Here is a 27,840-nt window from a genome sequence, read left to right as displayed (position 1 = left end):
AGTTCAGTAGCACCATCTTCAGTTTCTTCCTTGGCTGACAAAAGCAGTCCAAAATGAAACAAAAAATACTTCCATTATTCTGAAATGTCAGATTTGGGTTAAACAGGCTTATCTGCAGATTCCTTAGAAAAGTGAGTAGCCACAACTTGTAATTTATAATATCTGGGATGGTCATTGTATATTATCACATTATCTAGGCACTTCCCCATTATTTAGAATTCTGGAGTCACAATCTAGATGCATGCTTGACTGAAAGAAAACAACCAACCAACCAATAACAACAACAACAAACATAATCAGGACAAAGATTAAATGATTACATAGGTTGGAAATACCTCATAAATTTCTCCCTCGGAGCTGAATCAAAGGACAAGAATACTAAAGAAGTAAAGAAGTAAGGAAACCCTTTGTATATTATAAAGAAAAGTCCAGAATCAAAAGTTCTCCTGCCTCCCTGCCCAGCCCCAGATATTTTTTTTTTTTCCATTTTGCAATTAAATCCATCATTATTAGCTTTTTATTTTCCTTGGTTCTGAGTGTAGAGAATGAAAGGTCCTGTACAACCATTTGAGAGTTCATTCTAAGAGGAAGGGGTTGTAGATGCTTTCTTCCATATTTTTTTTCTGTAGAAGTACTTGAGTGAAATATGATGACCAGGCACTTCCAATGACGATGCAAGGTTTGAAACTGGAATAACTTTGAAGTGTTTTAAATAACTTTGTAACCTAGATCATTTTTCCAATAAATTTGCTCTTGTCATTCCCTTTTTTTTTTTTTTTTTTTTTTTTTTTTTCCTGATGATAAGAGGAATAGTAGAGATTTGGTGCTATGTGATTTAATTAGTACTGCTGGTTAGAGATGGCGCCAATGGAAAACAAGACTCAGTTGACATATACTGAAGAGAAATTAGTTGGTTCACTTTTCTACAGTGATATATATACATACAGAGATGATATGATTTGCATGGTAGAATATAGGTGAAAGGTGTCTTTGGAGAGAACAAAAAGAAAAACTGAGGTGAACGGGAACCTAGGGAAAGGAGACAGTTCAGAGAAGGCAAGGTATCTGAGCTGTTCTTGTAAATAAGGTAGAAGATTACAGACTGTGTTCTCTTCCTGGCTCTTGCACTGAGATCTTGAGCAAGTCCTTTCTCTATCATATACCCTTCACACAGCAGAGCTTAATTCAGTTGAATAGAGACTGTTACATGCTTTCTGTTTCATCCTTAGCATTACACAAAATAAATGCAGAGAAGAGCATAAACAAATTAATTCATAACAGATGGAATGAAAGAACATTTTGGCAAGCACTGAGTTACAATGTCATGGCTGTACAATCTTTGACCCTCCCACATTTCTACATGATATTTGAAGGTGATCTAAAACTTTCCTGGATAAGAATCATACACATGAGAAAAAAAAAAAAAAAAAAAAAAAAAAAAAAACTTTACCTTTTATAAATAGCGTTTAACCACCTGCATTAGAGCTTATCATGGAAAAATGATGTTCAGTATACTATTAAAGTTTTTTGTGTGCTTGCAATTTCCTTTGAGTCTGAATGATAAAAGGATGATATTATGAACACATTATCTTGTGTTTACTGATTTTACAAGCTGCTAAACTTCTGTTAGATAAAATACCTCAGGAAGTACTCAGCCGAGGGCTGAAATATAATGGGAACAAAGAGCACAGCTTTCTTTTGTTAGCTATTTCTTTTAAACATCCACAAAAGAACAAATATTCAATACAACTGTTTTTGCTCTACTTATGGGAGATAATAAACATATTGAGTTAGTGTAAAAGTGAGGAACAGCATTTTATTCTTTAAATACTTTTTAAAAAATGATAAAACAGTAATTAACAATCCTTGCTATATTTAGTTTTAATTCTGTGCAAACTCTCCCAAGAAGAGAAAATCCGAGTAAGTTCTTTTTGAACAGCCAGGTCGGTCATTACTGGCCATGTTGAGGTCTATGGCATTTGCCAGTTTCCTGTATTTGATATATCTGATAGGTCAGAAAAAGACTCCAAAACCTTTCTCTTTTCCTTTTGTGCTTATATGACTCCTATTTGTATAATCTTCAAGAGTCTTCTACTTAATGTCTATTCTTGCAAAATCATTCCAATGATGTGCAGCCTCTGGAATACAGATCTCTGACTCGATGCCATATCGAATTTCTTGTTCTGAGTTCAGTCATGTTTAACTGAAAAACAGCCGGGGATTTCAGCCATCCCATCTTTGTTTAAAGACTTGAAGTGATGGAGTATCTACTTGTAGCCCTCAATAAATTGTTTGAATGCTCAGAGTTTACAGTTTTTAAGTCAGAGTTTAACATAACCATGCCTTTTTCCACTTTCTCAGTCCAGAGCCCACCCAGTGAGTCCCACTATACTTTCCTGAACTAAGTCGGGAGTCCCACTATCAACAGGTATCCCCCTCCTACCAAAGTCATTAGCCATAGTAAGATTCCCAGTAACAATGAATTGTTGAATACTTCTATTGAATTTTTATTTATTATAATTTTATCTTATTTATTATAATTTATTCCACTTATTAACTACTTGAAATTCAGAATTTGAAGTTAGGATGTAATAGAATGAGAAAAGAAAAATACTGCCAGGTATTTATAGCTGTGGAATGTAAAACTCCTTTTATTGCTTTTGTTCACAATTTCCTTAAGAGTTCACTTCATCCAGAAGCATTCTGATAAGTATTCTCATTTGTTGAACTGTATGGAAAGAGCCAGCATAACAGAAGGAAGGCAAACATGCAAAACAAATAACATCTTCAACATATATTTGTTGTATTCATCTGGCTCTAACAAGCTTACAAAGAAAATGATAGTGTCAAACCAAGTTACTGAGACTTCTGGGTGCCTTCCAATTTAGATAAAAAATACCTACATCAAACAGCATTCTTTTTCCTTTTTTCCTGTTCCCTTTGGCTTTGTCTGTATTAGGTTTCCTCATTAGTTTGTTTTAAGCAGATTTCTTTATATTTTATCAGCTCTAAACTGTAACCTATAGTCTGAGAGTGTTTTCCTTCTACATCAGTCAGGTCAGATAAACTCCCTATAGCTCTGAAGCCTCAGAGATTTAGGTTCTGGTTCAGGAAAGCTGAATGTCACGCTGAGACCAATTTCCTGGATCACAGCAATGAAAGAAAGTGGATGATTCTTTGTTCTTTTTGGTCTATTTTTATTTCAGAAGTGTTGTGTCAGGCACAAAATTACCATCTTTTCCTTCTTATGTTGCAATTCAGAGTTGATAGCTGCGACTCCTCAGTAACATTCCTGCCCACTGACTCATAGCAGATGTAAGCAGCAGCACTACAGAATTTAATAGCAAAAACAATCGCAGTCTGGGAAGGGTTCTGGAATTCCTTGCATCAGCTTAAGAAGATTTAACAACTTTGAGTTCTGTCCAGAGGGGAAAGGTAAATGTTTTAGGTACCTGTGAGGGAAGAAGAAAGAATTTGGGGTAATTTCTATACTTATGGATTAAAAGTAGTTTTTGAAGGTTGTGTAACCGGTGCAATGTTGCTAATGATGTAGGAATGTTGCTTCGGTAGGATCTAGCTATTTTGCTACGATGAATACTCAGTTTGATAATAAACCCCCTATTCAAATCTGTACTTTCTAAGTGTCTAATAATGTACGGCTGGATGAATAGGGCTGCTTTTGAGGCCTAGAATTGGATCAGATCATGAATGATCTGTCCATTTTTCAGATGAGGAAATTGGCTCAATTTTTATAGCACTACCTAATTAAAACAAAGCAAAGTTTGTTCATGAGTTTAATCACTAAAACAGGCTTGGCTTCCAAATCCTTAGCTGTCCTTTTGGCAGACAGATTCTCATTTATTATTATTGTGTTTTTTAACATGGCAGTTCTTACTGGCACTGTGCAAACAGAAATTGGCATCTGAATTTTATATAGCTTGCTGTCTCCAGAATTCAAGAAGGAAATAAGCTGAGATTTCAGTGCTTTCACAGCACAAGAGTTTTGCTCATATCGTCAAGTCTAGTCAGTAACTTGTGATTGAAAGACACAGAAAAATATTAAATTTGGTGGAAATTGGACCATAGGATTTACTATCTGAGTAGCCTGTAAAGAAATCCCAAGTACAAAAATGCAAAAATATTCAGAGGTATTTTTCTTTAAGTTTAATTGTGTAGCTGTAGGAGAAATCTTTCCATATGGTCATGCAAATGCACATTCCAGGTGTGATCTTTGGTATCTGAGTAATCTCATAAGGATAAAATTTCAAGGTTTTGCAAGATTTGCACTTAAACCTCAGTTTTGCTAAAAAAGAAAGCAGCTAGTTATTAAAGGCTTGTGCTTTCAACTCAAAAATGTTACAACGAGGTTTTCTCAGTCTGTCTTGAAGTGTAATAATCAATCTGAATGTCTGCTGTCTGAGCTGAAAGCTTTCCTGGCAAGGGGTCTTCCCTGCACAAGTTTGTTTGGTTGATGCTTTTGTTATTTGTTTGCTTTTAAATGGGAAAACTGTGTTATAACCAAAGCTTTGGAAGTCTCTCAGTACATATTGTCTCTTTGGACTCATGAGCATCAGCAATACAAAAATAGTTATGCAATTGTCTTCATCTGTGACGCGGATTAAGGCTTGGGTGGTTTTGGTTTTGTTTTGTTGATTTTTTTTGTTTTGTTTTGTTTTGTTCTGTTTTTCCCCCAGTATTTTGCTATGTTTTTTTACTGCATTATGTGTGAAAGTTGTATTCTCTCCCTACATTTTAAATTATTTTACCTTCCAGGCATATTTCTGGATAAGGCATTTTAAATAGCTATGTAACAACCAGGCTAAATATTTCAGTGGGTGGAGAAATTAGTTTGAGAAATTGACTTTCAAAACTGTCTTCCTAGAGCAGGATTTTAAGCTTCCCTTAAACACAGCTTTAGCTTTACGTATCACCAGAAGATAAATGTACAGTTTTGGAGAACTGTCACTGAACCAACCTATTTTGAAACTTTGAGTAGAAAATAAAAAACTAACTAATAGGTAACAACATTAATTCCCAGACCAAAGCTGTTTATTCAGTCAGTGTGTGCAAAACACTTTGAACATGTATGAGGTCTGATCCTATTGTATGATATTTTACTGCTTTTTTAATGACTTTTCTGACTGCTCAGTGAATCTCCTGTGATTGCAACTGTGGAATCAGATAACTACATGCATTTATATCCACTCACAAACTGCCTCAAATATTTCTGCTTCCAGAAACAGCTATGCTTACTCTCCTCTGCCCCTTCTGGGTCTCCCTGCTGGGCAGTTACAGAAGCAGAGGAACAACATTAGGTGAACCATTTGCTTTCAGACCTTGTCTCCTCCTAGTCTTCTTGACCTCTCCCTCTCTCTCCCCCTCTCTCTCTCTCTCTCTCTCTCTCTCTCTCTCTCCCTCTCTCCCCCTTCTTTATTTTATTTTATTTTATTTTATTTTATTTTATTTTATTTTATTTTATTTTATTTTATTTTATTTTATTTTATTTTATTTTATTTTATTTTATTTTATTTTATATCATTTCATTTCATTTCATTTCATTTCATTTCATTTCATTTCATTTCATTTTTATTCCCCCTGATGACAGCAACAGAAAGATGTTGCTTTACTCAACCCTTGTTCCTACTTCAGGCCTCCCTCTTTTTTTTTTAATTTTTTTTTCTCCTGTGTCCTCTCTGTTTCAGTGTATTCCCTGTTATTGGATGACAGGTCTGCCAAATGGAGATCTCAGTTGCTAGTTGCTCCCTTTCTATATGCCCCTTAATTCTCTTATGATCACAGTGAACTCAAAATTATCATGACTGACCACATGATTAACAGTGCACCAGAATGCACCGTGGCTTTATTGTCTGACTCCCTTTCTTAAAAATTAAACTCCAGGGTAAGGATACCTTGAGAAATATATTTAAAACATCACTTTATAATTTTATTTATGAGAGTACTGAAAGTGATACTGACAACATTGTCTTCCAAGTGTAGCCCTCATGAAGTTTTCCACAACAGGAACATACTTTAGAAAGAGGCACACTTTAAATAGAAAAGTGACTTCATCATCTGAAGGTGACAAACCAAACCAACTGCACAAACTCTTCAGCTCTTGGTTCCTTTTGTGCAGTATGCTTGCAGGAGCTCACACATACTGTAAGAGAAATGGTCTGCCTTGACTGTGACTCACTTTCTTAGCTAATATAAATTGTTCTGAACAGTATGTAAGATATACTCGATAGTCTGATTCTTATTTTTAATAAGAATATTGTATTTATAAAGATGTGCAATCCTTTTAAGACCGATGCAGCTTTCACAATAAGTGAAATCATAATATAACATCTTGAATATAAAGATTAATTGGAGGAAGAACAGTGTGCTTTTATAATGAAAATAGCAGAATTGAGCAGAACAGTTAAAGAATCTCCCAGTGAAAAAATATAAACCCTTCTCTCCTAGAAAACATTTTCAAGAAATGCATGTAGTAGAGACTGAAATTATCTAAGATAGGTCATTTGCAGCTTGCCCAGACAGCTAACGTGTTCTTTGGTCACTCCTCTCCCACAGCAGCCAATGTCATTGCAATAGACGACAAGAGCTGCAATAGCCCTAACTACTACTATTCTAGGTGAAAATGCATGTTTTATCATGGGAAAAACCTCTGAAATCCAAATTAATAACAAAACTCAATGCCAGACAATTCTTGCAGATGCAGCCCCCCACTTTTTAAGCTTTAAATTCATAGGACTCACCACTTTAAACAATAGCAGAACTTGTTGTACTGAATTTTATTAAAGTTTCTAATTGAAATAACATAACATTTATGTGGTTAATGTCAAGAAAAATGTACAAGTTAAAATTTAGAAATTGTATGGCATAGAAATAACAGATTTCAGGTCACACCTTCTATTCATTAAACATTTTATAAGTAATTTACAAGGTACCCCTCTGGAATCCTTAGAGATAGACATCAGCTTAGTGTAGTGCTTTGCAGCTGAATGGTAGATTTTGCTTATGTATTTCCAAAATTCTTTTAAAAAATCTCTCTGAGCTAGCTGTAACATGGGGTGCTGGGCAACCCTCAACACCTTGCATTTCCATCCAGTCTAGTGCAAGAAGCTGTGTAACAGGATTCATGCAGAAACATGAACTCTGCAACAAGTTTGATGTTTTCAAACCGGCAAAACTCAGAAATAAAACCAGAAATAAATTGCCTTCTTAAATAAAATTAGTATAATTTAATGTCCTTAGTATTTCATAGGTGATTAAAGCCTGCAATTGGACAGCACTGTAATTTGTACTCTTGCATGAAGCTTTTGGAAATTGGTGAAAATGAAATTGAATTTGTCAGATTTTATAAAAACTTTTTTAAAAAAAAAAAACATATTTCACATAAGCACCTTGGTTTTCTTTGTACAGTAAAAAGCACAGTCTGCCAAAGTTCCACTGGTATTTCATCTTAATTCCTGCAGAAATAAGAGTGGAAATTTCCATAAAGTTGATTCAATAAACACATGTTGAAATTGAATCATTAATCTCTATAATGTATCTTATTCTTTGAATAACCACAAATGCTTTAACATGTATTTAGCTGATTTAGTTTAATAACTAGAAAAAGCAGAGTGAACACATATTTTGGTTTAAATGGAATTAGCGTATCTTAAATGAAAATTTTGTAAATTTGAAAAAAAAAAAAAAAAAAAAACACCACAAAAAAAAAAACCTTCAGCTGACCATTGCAGCAGTTTAATTTAAAATTTGAAATTGATTTATGTATAATCTATGTCATTATTTTATTAGTTATTGAAGTTGGTTTCTCATCTGTGAAATGAAAAACATGCATCTACATTCTGGAAAGTGTTGAAGGTATATTAACTAACATTTGCAAGGCAGTCAGATACGATGGTGATTTTTTGGCATATTAAAGAATTTTCCTATGAAGTAATGGGACTTAAAATCCTTTGGGCTGTACAGTACAAAATATACACAGCTATCAGTTGATAGATGTCATCCTTGTCACCACTAGAATAAAAGCTGATAACTGTTACACATTTTTTTCAAAATTAATCTGTGACAGAAAAATTATTACCTCCATCCTTTCCTAGGACAAAGGACTTGCACAAGACATTTTCTTTACTTCAAGGACAGCTAACCAAATACAGATTTTAGTTAACTTGAATGTATAGAGACCTTTCTCCCAACTTTCAGAGCCCAAGGAATATTCTTCTGCTTTTCTCAAAAATTTAAAGGAGTATTTTGCTTTTGTTTTATTCTGCAGTAAGTCGTGTCATTTTGTAGCCTTGATTAACCCTCCTAAAATGTTTGGAGATCTCTGATCCTTAATGGCCTAAAAGGATAGGATTGTTTTTACTGGTTTTTGAAGGTGTATTTTATCAGACTATTTTATACATTGTAATGAAGCCTAAATATACGCTGTATTTGTGAATTATAGAGAAATAATTATAGGTTAATTTGATTATTTGCAATAACAAGTAAAGATGTCAGGTGTAAATCTTTAGCTTTAATGTTTAAGTTAACTACTATTTCATTTGTCCCTCTACTTCGCAGCTTCCAGAGAATGAAGATTTTGATAGTGATTGATTTTGTCCTTGCAGCTAGCCTGACGGATACTATTGCGAGCTCTGTAAGTTCTACTCCTTAAGTTTATGTTTAGAGTTTCTTCTAAATAAAGAAGAACTTCTCTAGTCCTTACAGTGTATCTCAGCTAGATCTGATGGCAGAACCTTTGACGGAAAAGATTAGAATACAAAACAAATCCAGAAGACTGGGGAAATAGCCTCTACCAGTATTCAGTGGAGACAAGTTTCTGATAAGGAATGACAAAACAGGAGCATAAATATACAATGGCTGAGCAATAGCACTGGAGAAAGTAATCCAGTCAGTTTGTGACTGGATCCAACATGGAGAAAGAGGCAATAGAATACCTTTACTAAAAAGTTATCACATGATGCGTTAACATGAACATTGTAGAGGATGCACTGAAGGCAGTTATTGCACTGAAGGCAGTTATTGCTTCCATTCCATGGTAATGCTAACTCAGAATAACAGCTTCAGCTTTGAGTAACGTACCTACAGAAAGGAAAACACAGCTCGTGTCTCACAAGCTTGGTGGCTGCAGCAGTGCTATGCTGATACAAAGCATGAAGAATGTTTCTATCCTCTTCTACCTGGTCCACTGGCCTTAGGACTTCCTCTCAAATCAGATCCACAGCTTCACTGTCTTACTTGTTGCCATGTTACTATGTTGTAGCTCACAGTGAGAAACAATGAACACAACTCCTTTGATTCTGGCTTCCCAGACTTTCTACTACTTATTTTGTGTCTCCAACAGAAAAACAGAAACACATTTATTCCACCACTTAAAATAGTCGTAACCTTATCAGTCCTGTACTGCCTGTCTTGGCTGTCCTTTCTAGTTTAATATTCAAGTCCTAATTGGCAGGGACCTTGGAGACTGAATTGTTTTTTCATAATTGCCTCTGTGGAAGTGGTTGTCAAATTTACATCTAGGTAAGCATAACTGTTTGTGGCTGTCTTAGGAAAGCCTTTTGTTTAGAAAAGTAGCTCTACAGGGAGAAAATAGGTAGGATGCACCTGCCTCTGCACCTTTGCTTACTGGAGAAAAAAAAAAAAAAAAGATTTTTATAGAAACCTACTGAGAAAAAGGCAATACAATGAAATACATTTGATTTATTTTGATTTTTTATTTTTCAGTTGGAATATTATGGGCTGTGGCTGACTGTGACTGAGAGCTGGGAACATTCTGAAATTCCTCTCTAAGTTTTCATATTTAATCTCTCTAAAATACTATTCTCATTTGAGGTATTCTTTAAGCTCATTTAAATTCTAAAAATACAGGAAAAAGCACCTCAAAGAAAGAGTTGGTATTTTTGTAGCTTTCATAAATTATTCTAAATATAATTTGTAGCATCGGTTTTAATGAAAGGACACTGGCTGCTAAATAGCCCTCACGATAATGAAATAAAATAAAGAATGTGAATGCGTACTAATTGCAGCAGCTGCTTAAATATGGAACCATGTGTCCAAGAGCAGAGCTGTCAGCAACAGTTAGATAATTGCTTCTCAATGTGTAGTACAAACAGTTGCTTCACTGAAACAGATAGAACAGGTCGTGTTCAGTCTAGTTTCAGTGGGCACTACTGTCCAATAGAGAAAGTCATGGTCAAATTCACATTTTCTAGAGTATTTCACTATTATATTTGCTTTACTTTGATCCATATCTAACAAAAGGAATAGCAGTAAGTTATAGCTGCTAACTCTTACACTGTAACCCTAGGGTACCTTTTGCTTCTGTATTACTCTAGCTGTGCACTGGTTTAACCTCAATGATTTTAAAAGAGTTATCCTGTGACAAAGCGGAGTAGTACATGCAAAGAGCAATCTTGTGACATGCAAATCTAAAAGCCACATCGATCCACCTTGAAAGTTACACAGCTAACTTGGGATTGTCCCATGGGGAAAATACGTCTGGGATTCCAAATATGAGAATTGCAGTGTTGCTGTTCAGCAGCAAAGCATAACAGGAACTGGAGTTCACAGCAGGAGATAGCAATGAGAAGACTTGAGTCAGGGAGAGAAAGCAAAATATCAGGTACAAATACCGTTCAAGGTTGCTTTCAAGACTAATTCTGTTAAATCATTTGTTTCTTGTGGTGTACTTAGTACTGTTCATGGTTTCTTTATTGTCACCTAGTACTTAGTCACCTAGTCAGCATCAGGAGCTTAAATCTTTTGCAACAAGAAATTGTGATGTATAATGCAAATATGTTATTTCTTACCCTATAGCAAGTGTGCAGTCTGTAAAGAGGATGAGAATCAGTTCGATGTTACTTTTCCATTTTCATGAAAAAATTCACAATTTTTAAGTAAACAAAATGAAAAGATAACTAAAATACAAAGTTAAGAATAATATTTGGAGATACAGACTGGGTGGTTTTAATTTGATTAAAAGGAACAGACCTTTTATGGCAGCACATGAAGTAGTGTCACATTAAAGGTAGATGGCAAGTTTTTCTAAGGTACAATAAGGCTTTTTGGAGAAGATCTGTACTTTGCTATATAATTTTAAAAAAGTAGGAGAATGGCTGTCAGCAGTACAGGTAGGCAGAATGATACATTTTCACTAGACCTGAAAAAAAAACACAGTTGCCTGTAGCTTTCCCTCCTCAAAAGCACAGACTTTAACTTTCACTTTAAGTGAAAATAGCTCTTCATAGTTCAGACCCTGCCACATGGGAAAAAAACTATCTACCTGAGGTCTTACTTACGACATTGCAGGGGCCTGGTTGCAGGGGCCAGCATTTCCAGGATAACTGAAGTCTCTCCTGTTTTTTATTACCATTTTCTCCAAAGCTGTGCGTACTGAGGTAAGACTGATAAAGGCCAACCTCCTCATTAAACAAAAGCATGGTAGCTCCTTTATAACTTACTATGATTAAGATTAATATTTCATCTGAGAACTTTTTTTTTTTTAACTCACTCTTTCTCAACCCACCTATATATCTGTCCAGTTTCTGTGTGCACTCAGGAGCAGGCTGAGAATTTGCAGAGAACTTTCTCTTCTGAATGGCTCAGAATGGCTCTACTCTTTTTTTTTCTTTTTTTTTTTTTTTGTGAAGGATTTATATGAAGCTACAGATACAAGCTAAAATAATCATCCTGGAAAGACTTTCTTTGTAATATGCAGCATGTAGCACACTTGTCATTACTTATGGTCGAATAACCTATAAGCCTCTGTAGAAAGTGTGTACATGCATGTATTTATTTTTCTTCTTAATTTCCGTGCTAGGAAAAAAAAAATAAAAATAAAAGAGGGCATGTTAGGGATCTTGTATAGCTATCAACAAACAAAACAGATTTTCAAGGGAGTATTCTTAAATAGCATAGGACTTTAGGGATATTAGGTCACGGGCTGCTTTTGTTTTATTTCCTTCCCAAAATTTTAGTGTTTGGTAAATTGTGCATCTCACTTACAGCTCCTCCTTGTGGTCAAGCACCTTCAAGACTTCTCAGGACCTAGTAGGAAGCAGACAGTCAGAGCCTGCAGACAAACCTGTTGACACAGCCGGCTGACATGGGCAGCCCAGCCCCAGAGAGGCAGCCAGACCTTTTCCTCTCAGACAGGTCACCGACAAACTGCCTAGTCCTGCCGCATGTATATTCCCCATTCTTTTATTCCACTGTATATATTAGATGGCACTTAAACAGCCATCTGATACACTGCAGAAATACTCAGAGCAGAGGCCCCTAATCAGGTTTGTTTGCAAAGACAGCAAGTGTGATCAACACGTTTTTCAATGAGACTGGACATTACAGTCAAATGGGACATGGTGGCTAGGAAATATTTGAATGAACTCACGGACATACAGTACTCTCCTGAAATTTGTCAAGTTCATTTGCCTATGTTGAAAATGAATTCTATCCTCTGTATTCAAAAAGCAAAGGGGTTTGGACATCAGCAACACTTATTTCTATCAGAAATGACATCATAGTGATGACACTGTTGATAGAGATGTTTCTCAACAGTAGCAGAAGTTCTGCTTTTTAACTAGTACCAGAAATTACTTATAAGTCCATATGTGTTGATCATAAAATGTGATTTCTTATGAATACTGTTAGTTTAATTTGAGTTTGCTCTTAGAGTTGTGGTGAGGTACTAATGGTACTTCAAGGAAGTCAGTCCAACCAGAGCCATGCCTGTGCTGCACAGAAATGTACAGAATGGTACCAGCTTTTCACATAGACAAAAATAAATAAATAAATCACTGCAGCAAGAAAGTGACAAGAACCATATTGATGGTAGTTTTCATGGAAAATACATGAGGCCTGAGCCTGGTACAAAATTATGCTGATGCCAGTGGAGCTTCACATCAGTATGCTGCTTCAGATCTCTCATTCAGCGTGATAGGGCAATGTTCTAAGATATCAGCTCTTCCATATGGATGGCAAGTGTTACAGGTCTACATTCAAATAATGTTGCCCTACGAATAAGGTTGTACCAATTTAGAACTGCTGTATATTTGATCTCGCCTATCAGATTTCCAAAAGGTTGCTCTCTGATTTTACTTTTACAGTGCTGGTTGTGCTCTCATGCAAACACCATAGCTACTAAACTATTTGCTCATATAAAGTTGCAGACACAATGTTACTGATACAAAACCTCATGTCACGTTTGTAGAATGTATCATAAAATCCCAGAGGCTTTCCCCTCCCTTTTGAAATCAAATTTGTTTATTATGTATTTGAAACTGTACAAGCTGTTGTAATTTAAGCTCCCTAGCTCAGGCCATAGCCTTACCATAGCCATTAATCTAAAAAATAAATAAATGAATATATTGCTCTGTATACATTGAGCATGTCAGAATTTGGAACTGTTATTCCAGCTCTCCTGAGTCATATATCAGTATGTGCAGTGAGTAGAAGGTATCACTGTATTAAAATCATCACATCTCCGTTACTCCGCACAGTAAGATAGGAGTACAGGTCATAGCACGATACCAACTTTAAGTTTTAAACTCTTATTTTTCATGCATATTTGCAGTTTCTTAGGGGCTATTTAATTTAGTGTGCCAAAAAGAGCTTGAAACTTTACAATGTTTATGTTGGCAATGTTAAGATCCTTATCGTAAGAAGTGTGTAATCAAAAAGCACTTGAAAATGAACAATGAAATTGAAAAGGCATCAGCATGGACTGCATTTCTTTAAAACTCTGGCAGTTTTGGAACCCGCACCATGTTGGTAGGAGGCCTCACTGGAAAGTAAATCTCTGTGCATGATGAGGTGATAGAGAATAAACAATCTGTATGCTAGTGTTTTTATGGAGTCTCCTCTGTGTGTTTCTAGAGAGAGCTGGTAGCTTAGCTGATAAAGAGGGTCTTTTTGCAAAGCTGGCATGGTTGGATACTCTATAGCGTACTAAATCAGTTAAAGTAGAGGTAACAACTAAGGTGGAAGACAAAATAGTATCTCTAGGGAATTAAGACAAAAATGCTTTGTTCAAGTTAATTATTTTTTTTTCTCTACACGTTAAACTTGACAAAAAAATACTGATTTTACAATAGGATGCATTTTCATTTTTAGGATCTACAGAACTGTTTTCGAGAGCAGATACGACTTCAGGCCCAGGTGAGACTTCTGGAACATCGTGTGAAACAGCAGCAGTTAAAAATTATACAGCTTTTAGAGAAGAAAGAGATACAGTACAGTGACAGAGGAGATGAAAACAGTGCCATTGACTTGGGAGGAAAAAGACAGTATTCAGGTTAGAAATGAAGCTATTCTTTTCATTTCCGTTCATTGTAGTGATACCCAGAAGCTTTAGCACAATTAGACCCATTGACATACTGTTTTGCAGCTCACAGAAAATGGTTTGTTTAAAGCACAGTATTCAGCTGTTACCTAGGCCTGTGTTCATCCCACATAGTATAAATCAAATCTGGATTGAAGAGGTTTATTTATTGATTAATAGCACATAATTAAAAAGCAATCAGTGAAAAATTCATTTAGAATCAGTATCAGCAATGCAACTGATAATAGTTTGGTGATATCCCAGTTGTTTTTTAATCTGGTTGACGATCAACTTCAGTAAATTTCATCACTGATAATTCACCGTTTCACATTATCATTTTAGAGGCAACCATCATCTCAGAAAAGATGGTTTCAGATATTGTACTCACACACAGAGCTTGTAAACTCACATTCCTATAATGTCAGTGGTTATCTTGGTCATGTTACCACCAGGGGGTTGTACAGGCACCCTGACATCTATGATAACTCAGAAGAAAGTCATGCTTGCTACGAAGAGCTATACCTTTCAAGTGGTTGGAAGGAGAATGTGGTAAAATGGTTTCCTTTTACTTTTTGTTTATTTTAAGTGAGACATCATGATGGAAAAAATATATTACACAGTAGCTGTATGATCTACTTTGTCTCTTGATTTCTTAATAGATTTTAAGATGGCATTTTGACAGACAAAGCCCAAAAGGATTTTAGGGGCTTAGCTATCTTTTGACTGCTTTTGCAGTCTTTTCTTTCTCAGCTGCAAACAGTAGTAAGGTTTCAATTGATGTTTCTCTCAGTATAAAAGAGAACTGTTTAAAGGAATACTATAAATAAAAAATAATACCTAACCATAAGATGCTAGTATAGTTAACAATACCAATAATAATAATAATAATAATAATAATAGCAATAGATAATTCTAGTGGCCTGTTCCTCATAAAATGAAACCATTTGTAGACTATGCTGGTTATGGGGAAAATATGGCTTTTGTGGTTTTGCACATTGAAAAGGACTGGTTTCTGTTACAAAAAGGCAAATCATGCTAAAGAATTGCAAGTACAGCACCTCTGCAACCCTGAAGCTTTTGAGCATTCCCATCTAAGAAATTCCTAATGAATTATTAATTATCTCCTAAATGTGGTAAAACTGTTGTTGTGCTATAGAACATACTCGTCCTAATAACTCTTAGAGTTACATCCCAAATGATTTAGCTTAATACGGGTAAGGCAGATGAACTAAATGACCAGGAAGGTCTCAGAGGATGGAGAGATTACTAAATACAACTACCTTAAATTTACAGTGTTCTTCCAACAGAACATTTTGAAAACTGGCATGTAGAAGTAGAAGCTGTTCAGTACACCATTACTAATCTTTCCCATTTTAAGATGCTTAACTGCCAAAAATTGGCAGCATATTACAGTCTTAGGTCAAATTGCTAACAGACCAAGGGATATTAAAATGTCTTTGGTATTCTGTGTTATCACCAGTAAAGATGTTCTCCATCACAATCGTACTTTTATTCCTTTAACATTGGGGTATAGTGTTATAATTGCTAACCCAAAATGAATGTTTGAATCTAGTTTGAAAGCTGAGAGTTTGATTCTACTTGCAGAATAGTTTAAAGAAGGAGTTTTAGAAATTATTTGAAAAGCAATGGGATTAAAGAAGTAATATATTAGAGACTCTTGTTGTACAAGAGACAGCAATATCCCAACATATATTAAGTCCTCCATACTCTGCTAATTAAGTAACTCATTCAAAAATAGGATGTCTCTGCAAAATAGGAAAAATCATGAACCAGATGGACACATGGCTAGCAATTTAATGACCTTACTTAACTGGAACTTAAGATGCTCAACATCCAAGTCCAAACCCCAAACTGATAAAGACACTCAAAACAAAACACCTGCCATGCACAATCCTCTTGTTTAATACAATAGGTGTGTGAGCTCTGATCTGTAAAGTCCCTGAAGCATCCATGTTTACACAAATAAGCCTGCAATTGTGATATCTGGATCTCTTATATTCTTTATGTTGCAAAACTGTGACTGAGTGAGGTTCAGCTCCAGACTTCACAGTTTCTAAAATACTGGGTTTAAGTTGTTTTTATTCTGGTGGTGATCTAGTCTCTCTGCAGTGGAAGAAGGCAGTGTGTTAATCCGTCATTGCTGGAGTGAGGTCCAAGTTCATCTAAAATAATAAAAAAATCCCAAACAATAGCTGGATTGAAAAATACAATTTGGGGGTCTGATTCTTGGATGGCGTTGCTTTCTAGTTGTCCAGCACTAGAGAGTCCTAACTTCTATAAGTTTTAATATGCTTGCTTGAATATACTTGTAGTATTTATGCTTCTGGAAGAAATCACAACATAAACCAAGGCATCACATATAATAAAACACCATTAAAATAAAATTGAAAGCAGTTATGAGTTTGACTTGAAATTTTATTTATATATTTATTTACATATTCAGCATCCTAGAAGACATTTTTATTATTATGGTTGACTTATTTTTTACTGGAAAAAAATATTAAAACCACATTCAGATGAATGTCTTTTTCCTTTGTCCTCTGTTTATTTTCTTAAAATGTGATTCTGGATAACAAATCTAAGTTCTTGTTTTCAGTTTCTGCTGATTCTTCTCCATCCTCCCCCTCCCCCCCCCCCCCCCTTTTTTTTTTACTTTTACTTTTACTTTTTTTTTACTATAGCTTGGTAAATGTTTTTCCCCATTGATATTGCATTATTTCATTCAAGCTGCTGTAGCATTTTAATGTCAACAGAGCTGGATAATTTGGAGTTAGATAATGAGGAAGGAATTCCATATATATACCTGCTTAAGATTAAAATGCACTTAGGTATTTTGCTAACCTACTAAGAAAAATAATGGACACCAAAAAACGTATTTCTACAAGGCAGTCAAACATTCTCTACAAAGACATCTTGGTTGTTCTTTAAAGGGTGTATTTTTTTTATTTTTTTTTTCCCTCTTATGATTTGTTCAAATCCTGGCATAGCTATTTGTTTTCATTATAAACTGTTTATTTTTTTCTATGTCTAATCTTCACTGATGTTTTCAGTAAGAAGAAATATAATAGTTCACAAAGTTCCAATATGGCCTGGAAGTTCAGCCAACACGTTCATAATGCATTCAGGGAAAATCTTGCAGTTAATAAGCTCTACTTTTGCCAGGAAAAACAGAAATGTTGAAAATTATACATCTTTTCTGTATGACTGCTTGATGGTACGTACTGATTACATATAAACAAAGAATTCCTTTCATTTCTTAGCTCCTAGAGGAAAAAAGATTATGCAATTACATTGCTGTTACATTTTCATGAGCTCTAAATTCTGTCATTGCTTTCATTAAAACCAACCCAAACCAGACTTAAAAATTAGTATCAAGCCGAAGTGGTATGATTTTAGACATACATTGGGCTTTTAGGGGGATAGTCTTCTGTGTATATTTGCACCTCTTTGATACAAGGGACAACAGTATCAGGTCCAGCAATTGTTTCCTCTTTCTAACACTGGTGATTCCATTCTCTCCTGTTCGGCAGTTCTTCTGGGGACTGACACAGAAGCACATCTTTGTTTTTGAAGATTACCGAGTGGTTTATATGTAGAGAAATTCTATGATTGTAACAGGATTCGAATGTGGATTATACCACTGTAAATTGGAAGTGGCGCCACCTAAACCAGAGGAATTATTTTGCTAGTTGAGTGAAGACAGAAATAATAGTGTTTTATGGTGGAAAAAAAGATTCTTTCACAGAAATGTCAAAATAATTATAGCTCAATAAAGTTTTAAAGCAACATAAATAGAAGAAAATGCCAAAAAGTCATAAAAAAATGAATTTGCAGAGGTATTTGCTTTCTATTAGCCAGGTTCATATGTGACTTTACCTGACATGGCTTGATTTCTTTCATTGACTTGTTTTCTGGTTTTGTCAGTAAGTATAGGATTAAAAGAACTGTGTCCAATGGATGTTTTATGAACAGATTGTGCTGAAATCTACAACGATGGCCACAAGCAAAGTGGATTTTATAAGATGAAACCTATCCAGAGTCCTAATGAATTCCTGGCCTTCTGTGACATGTCTGAAGGGGGTGGTTGGACTGTTTTTCAGAGGCGTTCTGATGGCAGCCAGAATTTCGATAGGTAGGTACTAGACTTGGTCATTAAAACTGGAAACAAAGTGGAGAAACATAAAACCAGATGGAACTAAGTTAAACATTAACTTTAGAATTATATGAAGTTATTATGTCAGATAAAAAGTAGGAACAGTTATGCTGTGGAACAGCCTCCAGATGAGGTATCACTTCTGGCTCTGTCACAAACTGTCTGTATGATCCAAATCAATTCTCCTAGGTCAAGTCAACAAAGTATTTAAGATCTAATTTCACACTCTTCATAGCATGCATCTTGTTGGACTTGGTGCAGTGTGCACAATGTTAGACAGAAAGATAAATCAATAAAATGTCCTTGAAATAGGAAGACATCTCTTTTAGTCTTTTTCTGACTAGTGCATTTTACATAAGGACATTTCAATGTCAAATGAATTAACTATTTTTGGAGCAAGGACTCTTAATGCCAAGCAAAGGACTACCTTGTGATTTGCAAATAGTAAAAATGTAAAAAGTATGTAAAATGTAAAGAGTATGCAAGCTATATTCTGGAAATAAAATACCATTGGCACACAAGTATGAGAGAAACCCATCATGAAGTAATTTGTATTTCATAGTAAAATGCCTCCAGGGAAGATAAAATGTGTGAGCACTTGATATGTGGACATGTAAGCTCCTTACCTTTGCCAAGACTCAAACATTTAGAGGGAATGCCCAGAAGTGAAATTTTTGGTGAAATTTTTATATAATATATATATATGCAAATATTAGAAGCAAGAAGAAGGTTTGTAGGACATCTGTTTTGTTCAATTTGCTTTTCAGATATCTACATCCTTATGCGGATCTAAGGCTTGTTCAGCCTGGAGAAGAGAGGGATTCAGTAGGACCCAATAGCAACCTGTCATCCTACAAGGAGATCACTAAGAAAACTGAGTTGTTTGAGAAATCCTTGAAAAAATAGGCTCCTCACAATAGCGTCTCTTGGGTGTATGAGAGACAGTGCACATAAATTGAAAGAAAGAGTTCAGGCCAGATATAAGTAAAATCTTTTTCACTGTGAGAATGATCAGGCAGGTTGCCCAAAGGGGATGTGAGGTCTCTTCAAGACCTGACTGGACAAAGCCCTGAGTTACCTGGTCTGATCTCATGACTGACCCTGCCTTAAGCTGGATATTGGAGTAGACGACCTTCCAAGGTTTTCCTTCAGGTCAAAATATTCAGTGATCTATGATTGTATGATAAAATAAATATTCAAACATACTTCTTTGGTTACTCAAATTAGTAATTTATGCTCCTTTTCAGAGGCTGGACTGACTATGAAGAAGGCTTTGGAAATTTTGTTTTGACAAATGGTGAATATTGGCTTGGAAATAAAAATCTTCATTACTTGACCAGTCAAGGTAAGATTTGTATTGTGACAATAATCTTCTATTGTTTCTGATTCTTTGTTCTTTCCAGGCCATTTTCTTGTTAGCACAAATCTTGAATTGTGTTGTTTGTCTGCGTGGACCTCCCCAAAGTTCCAGAACAAAATACATTTGAATATGTATTGAATATGTATATAAATCTGTATTGGAATAATTCTAAATTTTTCGAAGATGAAGCATGTGAATAAAGACAAACATAGCAAGATATGCTTTAATGAGCATAAAGAAAGAAAAAAAAAATAACACATAATATGCTGTGATGATACAGATAAGATTCGTGATAAAAACATAATGAGTATATGAGTATTTTAATATTCTACTGTAATGCTCTGCTCTGAGAAGTAGTGAGATTGGCTAGTTTAACAAAAATAATTTTTATTGTCATTTCTTAAGGGAACTATACTTTAAGAATTGATCTAACTGATTTTGAAGGAGAACGGCGTTTTGCACAATATACAAGATTTGGAGTTGCCAGTGAAGAGGTAATTAAATATTAAATAATAACTGGGAGTTTTACTGAAAATGTAGATTCTATAGACAGAGACACTAAATATACATGTTCCTTTATTTTCATAAAGATTTATTTAGAGCCTTATTAATTTGTATTCTTTCTTACAAATGCTTGCAATTTTCAAATATGTAACAATAGTCATTTATATGGATATACTGATTTCATTCTTTCTGTAAGTTGGATGAATTATTTGTTCTCGAAGTCATGGATAAAAGCATTTTTCCGTTTTCATTTATATTTCTAACAATAATGGTACACAATGTTCTGATTTGTTAATAGGTACTGAAAACTAACTCTAATGTTTTTATGTTGCTTATGCACAAAGTTATTGACAAATTTTACCCTGATAAGCATCTGTACAGTCCCTTGTTAGCTAGCATGCAGTGCTTAAGTGCCGTGACAATTCTGGGCATATCAATAGTAGCGAATGGAACAATGGAACAGGTTAGTTTCTTCTGTGTGGTTTCACTCTCTGATGTGCTAAAAGCTAAAAGATACATTGGATTACTTTTTTTTTTTTTTTTTTTCACTTTTTTCATTAGCATTCTTATGAGATGAACTGTGGTGAATATTCTGGCACAGCTGGTGATTCCCTGACAGGGGGGTTTCATCCTGAAGTAAAATGGTGGGCTGATCATCGAGGAATGAAATTCAGTACTCGAGACAGGGACAATGACAACTATGAAGGCAACTGTGCTGAAGAGGAAAAGGCTGGTTGGTGGTTTAACAGGTATTTTAATTTCATAACTGAATTATCAACTATTCTACTTTGTATGTATTCATACAATAATAACATACAGTCAAAGATAGGATATGCATTGTTTATTGTAATTGCAATCCGTCCTTGACCCCTACCAGAGATCTCAGTGCTGATAGGACCAAGACCCGCATTAGAAGTGCCAATACATACTGAACAACTCAAGGTGTCTGTGAAATTTGCCATTTCGTTTGCATTTCATTGCCTGTTTGCCATGGGCTTTGGCCACCTTTGTTCTCAGACAGTAAGGAGGACACAATTTTGTCCCTTTAAGGTAACCAGTGTTTACACAAGTAGGTCATGTAGAGTTTGCAGATGTATCCCTGCTGTACTTCATTCCTGCATTTCTCCTTTGTTTCACTAGACTAGATGCAGCAGCACTGACGAATGTCTGATGAGTTAAGCTAGTGCTGGGTTAATAAACCATAGTTTTTTCACCTCAGTTCACAGCATTTCATTCTTGTTATCCTTTCTATATCAAGATGGGAATGCATCCACTCAGTTTCTCTCAGTGCACATGACTGGGTTAAGAGGAAAAAAATAAATTAATAGAGTTCAGTAAAAGAATTTTAAGACAATCCCTAAATACAAAATAGCAATTCAAAAGAAAGGATAAACCTTAGCACTGCCTGTATAGGCAACTATGTTTTTTCACATAATTAATTAGATAAATCTAGCCATAAAGAGAAACGATGTAATGTATCTGTGTAATAGATAGCTTTAAAATACAGCTCTGGGAAGCATAGTACTCTCTCACTGTGATCTCAGTTCACTTGGCAGGAACTGCCAGGCTGGATCAACTCCATTGTTTCCCTCTGTTGTGTCATCCTTTGTATCTGTTTTTTAACTCCTCATTTTCCAAATTCTGTTTCAATAAGTAGTCTAAAGCTGTGACCAGTTTAGCTGATAATGAGGTAGCTATTACCCCAGTGTTTCACAATTAATTAATTATTTAAGTATATTTCAGGGATGGTAGGTTGGCAGATTATTTGAGAAATATCGAAAAAAATCACATGTAGACATTTATTTTTTTTTCAGTTTTCATAAAGGATAAGACATAAAGGAGAAAAGCAATTGTGCTGGAGATACTTTTCCAATGAAATCAGAACTTTTGTGGATTTAGAGGAATGTCTAGACTTCAAATAGCACAAAACTGTGATACCATGACATGGAGTTTATTAACAGAGAATCATCAATCACTTATAGTCAACTACATATTTTTTTTTGTCTTTTATAAACTTTCTTTTTCTTTTTCATTTATTTTTTTAAAATATCAGATTGGTCCGACCAGAAAAGTGATCCCTTTGCAATAGTAACTACATGGCATAATTGACAGTTATGAATACCTTGTAGTTGGTGCTACATAACTACTAAAGATAGCTGACTCCTACCAGGCTAGTTCCTATTATGGCTGTGTGTCTGACACTGTTAAAGGGACAGTCTGTCTGGATAATGAAAGTGAGTGACTAGTAGTGTTATTCCACTGTCTTGCTACTGGCTTTTTAATGTTAAACTTAATAGAAAACTGAATCCTGCAAAATACTAGAGATTTTTGCTATTCTGAAATCCTACCCAAAAGAACAGCGCTGGCAGACCCAGAGAAAGGAAAGCACCAAGAACATGAATATGTCATGCACAGATTAGCAAACATAGAAGGAATTAGTGTTCTTGGCTGGTTTGTATAGGAGCTCGCAGCTAGGCAGGAATTTTCTGTAGCCAGCTCTATGCTATCTGGACTAATGAAATATAGAAATGCCCAGATAATATGAATACCAAGGGACGTGATACAAGTGAGGCACAGGAAATAGCACATATCTCATTTAAACCCACTAGTCTTGCTCCAGCTCTGCACTTGTTAACTTGGACTTCTGCAGCAGAACGGTCTCTCTGTGTGACTTTGTAAGCAGAGATTTGCAGCTTGGATGCAAGTCCCCAGAGCTACCTTCTTGCTGGTACTACACCCAGTTCATAGGGCTTCCTTCATCCAAGATGCTGCACAGATCAGTAGGTTCACAATGGGAAAGTAAGAGCTAATGAGTCTGTTTGGACATGAGCACGTTGTCTCCCCCAGCATTCCCAGTTCTCCCAGAGAAGCAACCCCATCTCTCTGCATATACAGTTAGTATATAACTCAGATAAAATGTCTGTGGATAATTGGGAGTTGACTGTGCCTCTGAAACTATTGCTGTGCAGTTTTTTGCTTTAAAAAATAGCCTATCAGAAAGAAGAGAGGAACATAGGCTAACTCTAAGGTGATTATTGACTTGTGAGTAATGGATGTTGCTTCATATCATTGCATGCCAATTATTTCTTTAGTATGTCCAGTTACTTCAGCCTGTATCTAGTCTATTACAGAATACTGCATATTCTTCGTCTTAATGCCTCCCAGCACTAATTACAAGTTAGTACTGGCTCATATTACTGGCGATAAAATCAACTTTTGACTGTTTCCAATAGAAGAAGTAGAAGAAAGGATTCAGTTGATCTAGATACCTCTTATCAATTATGATTCTTCTCCCAAAATGTTTTGATTTAAAGTAAATAAAGTGCCTGCTCAGTGCAGGATTTGAATGGCTAGAAAGGCTGTGACAGCTCTCATACAAGTTTGTCCTTATCAAAAACGAAGTCACTTTTGATATCTTCAGTTTATTCTCAACCAGCTTATTACCAAAATCCAGCTTAAAACATGTAAGCAATAAATAAGCATATATGTAAGAGAATTTTCCTATGAGATTTTTATCACTGTTTCTATTTCAGTTCTCAAAACCTGTTGTTAATAAAGTGTAAGCAAAGCCAAAGGGACTAGCATTTGCCAGTAATAATATCCATTTGGACTGTTTTCTGTTTTAATATTTTCTGAAGTCTGCTTTGGAAATGCATTGTGGTGTGGGACAGTTAGATATTAACAACACTAATAACAAAATACTGAATTGGCAGATAAGCAAAGCAGCTTTATTAATGTGTGCTGCAGAAGAAACAACGATTTTGCTTTCCATATATACACAAGGATCTAAATTTCCTCCCTTCTCATAGAAATGCCAAATGAGTATCAAGATTGTGGTGGTATCTAGTCAAGCCTTTTGGGTTTTGATAGCTTTTAGTAGCATGTTTAACAACTGTAACAACATTTCTATTTCAGTGTGTCTAACAGCCAGAAAGAATGTAGTTTGTATAATCCAATAAAATGCCAACTCTGATGATCCAGTGAAGTGGTACATATATGTTTAATTAGCTATAATAATATTATTGTTATTAATTGTTAACAATAAAAAGCATCACTATTTCTTTCCTAGAGTTTTGCTTGTTGTATGCTTTGCTGCTACGCATGACCTGAAGGACTCTGAAATCACTCTCCATTGAAACAGATTAGCAGGCAAAACTCAGAGACCTACTGATGTCAGAAAACTTGTAGAAAACATAGAAATAACTTTTTGTTTCAAAGATGGTATAAGCACTTGCAATTGTCCTCTAATTAAACTCTTCACGTTTAGAGGAACTGAAGTCCACAAATGTAAATTTTTGCAGCTGTCAGACTGGGCTGTTAACAACATAGTGACTTTTTGATTTGCAGAGAAATTACAAATGCTCTCCACTTTTGGACAAGAGGACTTATTTATGTTTTCCTTTACTTTTCCACCAGGTGTCACTCAGCCAACCTGAATGGTTTGTACTACAAAGGCCCCTATACTGCGAAGACGGACAATGGAATTGTTTGGTACACTTGGCATGGGTGGTGGTATTCTCTGAAATCTGTTGTAATGAAGGTCAGACCAGCAGACTTTGAACCTAATATTGTTTAAGTATTTTATTAAGACGATTTGTCCAGTTAATCTTTCAGCAAATCAATCCAAACTAAAACGGATGGGCAGATTTTTGCTTCTCATATATGCTTATATAAATCTGGAATAATTCCTCTGCAACTAAAAGCTTTATGAGACATAAATCAGAAGAGAATCTGGCCTATGAATTCATAGATACAAACACTACTGCTAATATGTCTATGGGTTTGTTTGTTGTTTTTTTTAAAAGGCAGAGTTTGCCTAGGAATAAGGACATCTTTGTAAGCATGGAGTATTTTTGTCTTGGAACAGGTTGCACAGAGAGGGTGTGGATGCTCCATCCCTGGAGGTGTCCAAGGCCAGGCTGGATGGGGCTTTGGGCAACCGGATCTAGTGGGTGGCATCTCTGCCCATGGCAGGAGGGTTGGAGTTGGATAATCTTAAAGATCCCCTCCAACCCAAGCCATTCTGTGATTCGATGATTTTATGAAAAGTGCCTACAAATCCTTTAACTTTTTTAATAGAAAAATATATTGTCACTGTCATGTCTCAAAAATTAAAATGAATTGTATGCATTGCACACAAAAAATTATCTAAATAGAACCTTAAGGTTGGTTTACTCAGTGGATGTACTTTCTCTAGAATGAACCAAGGCTTTAGAAGAAAGCTGTTGTCTGTAAATGCCTCTGATTACTTCTATTTGTTGCATGTGTTGTGTACAGAACATATATAAAAAACATAAAGAATGATGCAGGAAACTAGAGGAAGAGAAGGGATGCTACTAGGCAAGAATCAAATGAGTTTCTAGAGATTTCATTTAAATCAAAGATTTTCAGATGGTCAGTAATTATGCCTTTCTTCTTTTTAGTAACCAGATAGATATCCTGGACTTTAGTATATTGACATTTTGGAGTTTACCAAAAGGTTTAATAACAAAAGCTGCAACTAATTTTAATGTGAGCTATGCTTTGAACATAATGCATGTGTAGAGGGAATTATGTTTCACGTGCAGTCTGGAATCTGGCGTTTAGCAGTTCTTAGTGCTTGATTCCATAAATCCTTACTATCTTTACGTACCTGTTAACTTCCACAGCTCTCACAGTTTGAATGCCCTGTTCAGTCAGTTCTAAGTGGTTCTGCTTCTAAGCCTCTATCTTCTCCTTTTCTTCTGTCTTTCTCTTGGCTCTCTGGGCTTTTCCCCTTCTCAAGCTACAGATCCACATTATTCTTGTACAAGAAAAATCATAAGAGAAATTCTGCCTATCCATAGCTTTTGTGCCTAGCACCACAGTAGACTGTAATAGCCAATAATAATAAAAAATACTGGTTGATGCATTCTGCCATGGAGAAGGATAGACACACTCGCTAGAAAGTTACCTGATGAAATGTAATCCATTTCAGCTGAGCAGATAAGAATGATGATTTTATAAAACACGTGGATCTGAGCCAAATTTAGACACTTTTCTTTTCCTGCTTTCACAAAACAGATGCTACTTTTGTGGTTGGACTATAAATCTATCTCCTCCTGTCCAAATACAGTATTTGAACCTCAAGACGATTTTCAGTCAAGATTAACATAATAACTTTTGGCAATCTACCAGCCATCTCACATCTATATTTATATGAATACATGTCAGCCGAATGAGAACTCCCTGCATAGCTGTTGTTCCTTCCATTTCCATTCTCTAAAAACAGAAGTTGGGTGAGAATCCTTGAAATAAGTGCTTGGAATAAGGGATGCAGAATCTGTAGAACAACTGGGAAAAAAAAGAGAGGTTCATATAAAACAGTACCTCACTCACTGAAATAAATGACATCTAACCAGAAAAGGGAAGTTAAGAAAAAACGGGGTTGAGGCAGCTAAAAAGAAAATTGTCCTGTAAAAATAACATTGATAAACATTTGGAATACAGAGATCTTTCAGTCTGAGCTTTTTGTGGTAATAAGAGCTTTTCTAGATCATACAGCCTTTTTCTTAATGTATCAAGAGATACTCTGCTAGAGATTTCTAGTTTTTAGCACATTCCTGTATCCCTGCACGAGAGGACCAATGGATAGCTCTGTAATTGCTTATCTGAAGCCTTGGTTAATCAGTTAAACCAAGTTAAATTCTCTATCTGACAAGAAGACACCCTAGCCTCTGTATGTATGGGTGTGTATACATATATATGAATATGTACATGTATATATTCAGCATTCGATGTCTGATATGTATCCAATCTAATTAGAGAATTTTAAATATGTTCCTGCATAACTCTGGGAGCAAGTCTATAGGTTTGGGTCATTAAAAACACAATGGGAGTTTTGGAGTGGTTTAAAAACATATAAGTGCAGTATTTTGTATCATGATTTTCAAGTTATTTTGCTACTCTAGGAGGAGAAATATTTAATTCCTTGCAAAAACATGGATAACATTATGTTGAAATTGTAAAAACAGTCTTAATTTTTCACAGGAAAATGGAAAGATTAGCTCATATATTTGGAGAGTATTAAGACAGATCACATAACACTTAATTTAAATGAAAGACATAGAAGATTTAAGGACAACAAAGTTGGATGTCTAGCACGGACTTTTGCTAATGTGTACAAATTGTTCTCATAAAATCTGCAGTATTTTTGTTGTTGTTTGTGGCAACATAAATCCATCCTCTTTGCTTATGAGAATGTTAATGACATCTTCCAGCTGAGTGAGGGGTGGAATATAATTATTATACTCTGATGTAAAATTTGACCCCCTTTTCTATATTGGAAATCATAAAATGGAGGAACAAATCTTTCTTTGTACATCTCAAAATGCATTTATACATTTATTTGGACTGAATGCTCTTCAGAATAATGTCTTTGGCATCCTAGCTGTCTGAAAAGCACCTAGCATATTGCTAGCAATACACAAATACAGTTTTTAATTCCTACCA

At 35.3% G+C, this 27,840-nt stretch overlaps 1 protein-coding gene across 3 annotated transcripts; it reads left to right on the top strand.

The window, feature by feature from the left end:
* Window positions 1-2: 2 nt before the first annotated feature.
* FGL1 (fibrinogen like 1) lies at window positions 3-27,840 on the top strand. Of its 3 annotated transcripts, none has more exons than XM_038178207.2 (8): window positions 3-131; window positions 8,572-8,647; window positions 14,125-14,305; window positions 18,326-18,485; window positions 19,754-19,851; window positions 20,272-20,360; window positions 20,932-21,119; window positions 24,787-27,840. In XM_038178207.2, exons 2-8 carry the CDS (start codon window positions 8,582-8,584, stop codon window positions 24,944-24,946), a joined length of 942 nt encoding a protein of 313 aa, XP_038034135.1. In that variant the 5' UTR covers window positions 3-131; window positions 8,572-8,581; the 3' UTR covers window positions 24,947-27,840. The 3 variants fall into 3 exon arrangements, with proteins under 3 accessions (XP_038034135.1, XP_038034134.1, XP_038034136.1); XM_038178206.2 differs by lacking the exon at window positions 3-131 and adding an exon at window positions 3,298-3,435; XM_038178208.2 differs by lacking the exon at window positions 3-131 and adding an exon at window positions 3,458-3,479.

The sequence above is a fragment of the Anas platyrhynchos genome, chromosome 4 (genome assembly GCF_047663525.1).
Source record: "Anas platyrhynchos isolate ZD024472 breed Pekin duck chromosome 4, IASCAAS_PekinDuck_T2T, whole genome shotgun sequence".
Lineage (NCBI taxonomy): Eukaryota > Metazoa > Chordata > Aves > Anseriformes > Anatidae > Anas > Anas platyrhynchos.
The sequence above is the reverse complement of the archived record's forward strand: the minus strand, read 5'-3'. Positions and strand labels throughout refer to the sequence as shown.

Coding starts and splice junctions, on each gene's coding strand:
- FGL1 (XM_038178207.2), top strand. CDS start 8,582: ATGAAGATTTTGATAGTGATTGATTTTGTCCTTGCAGCTAGCCTGACG. Junction 8,648..14,124: donor CGGATACTATTGCGAGCTCT/GTAAGTTCTACT, acceptor TTTCATTTTTAG/GATCTACAGAACTGTTTTCG. Junction 20,361..20,931: donor TTGGAGTTGCCAGTGAAGAG/GTAATTAAATAT, acceptor TTTTTTCATTAG/CATTCTTATGAGATGAACTG.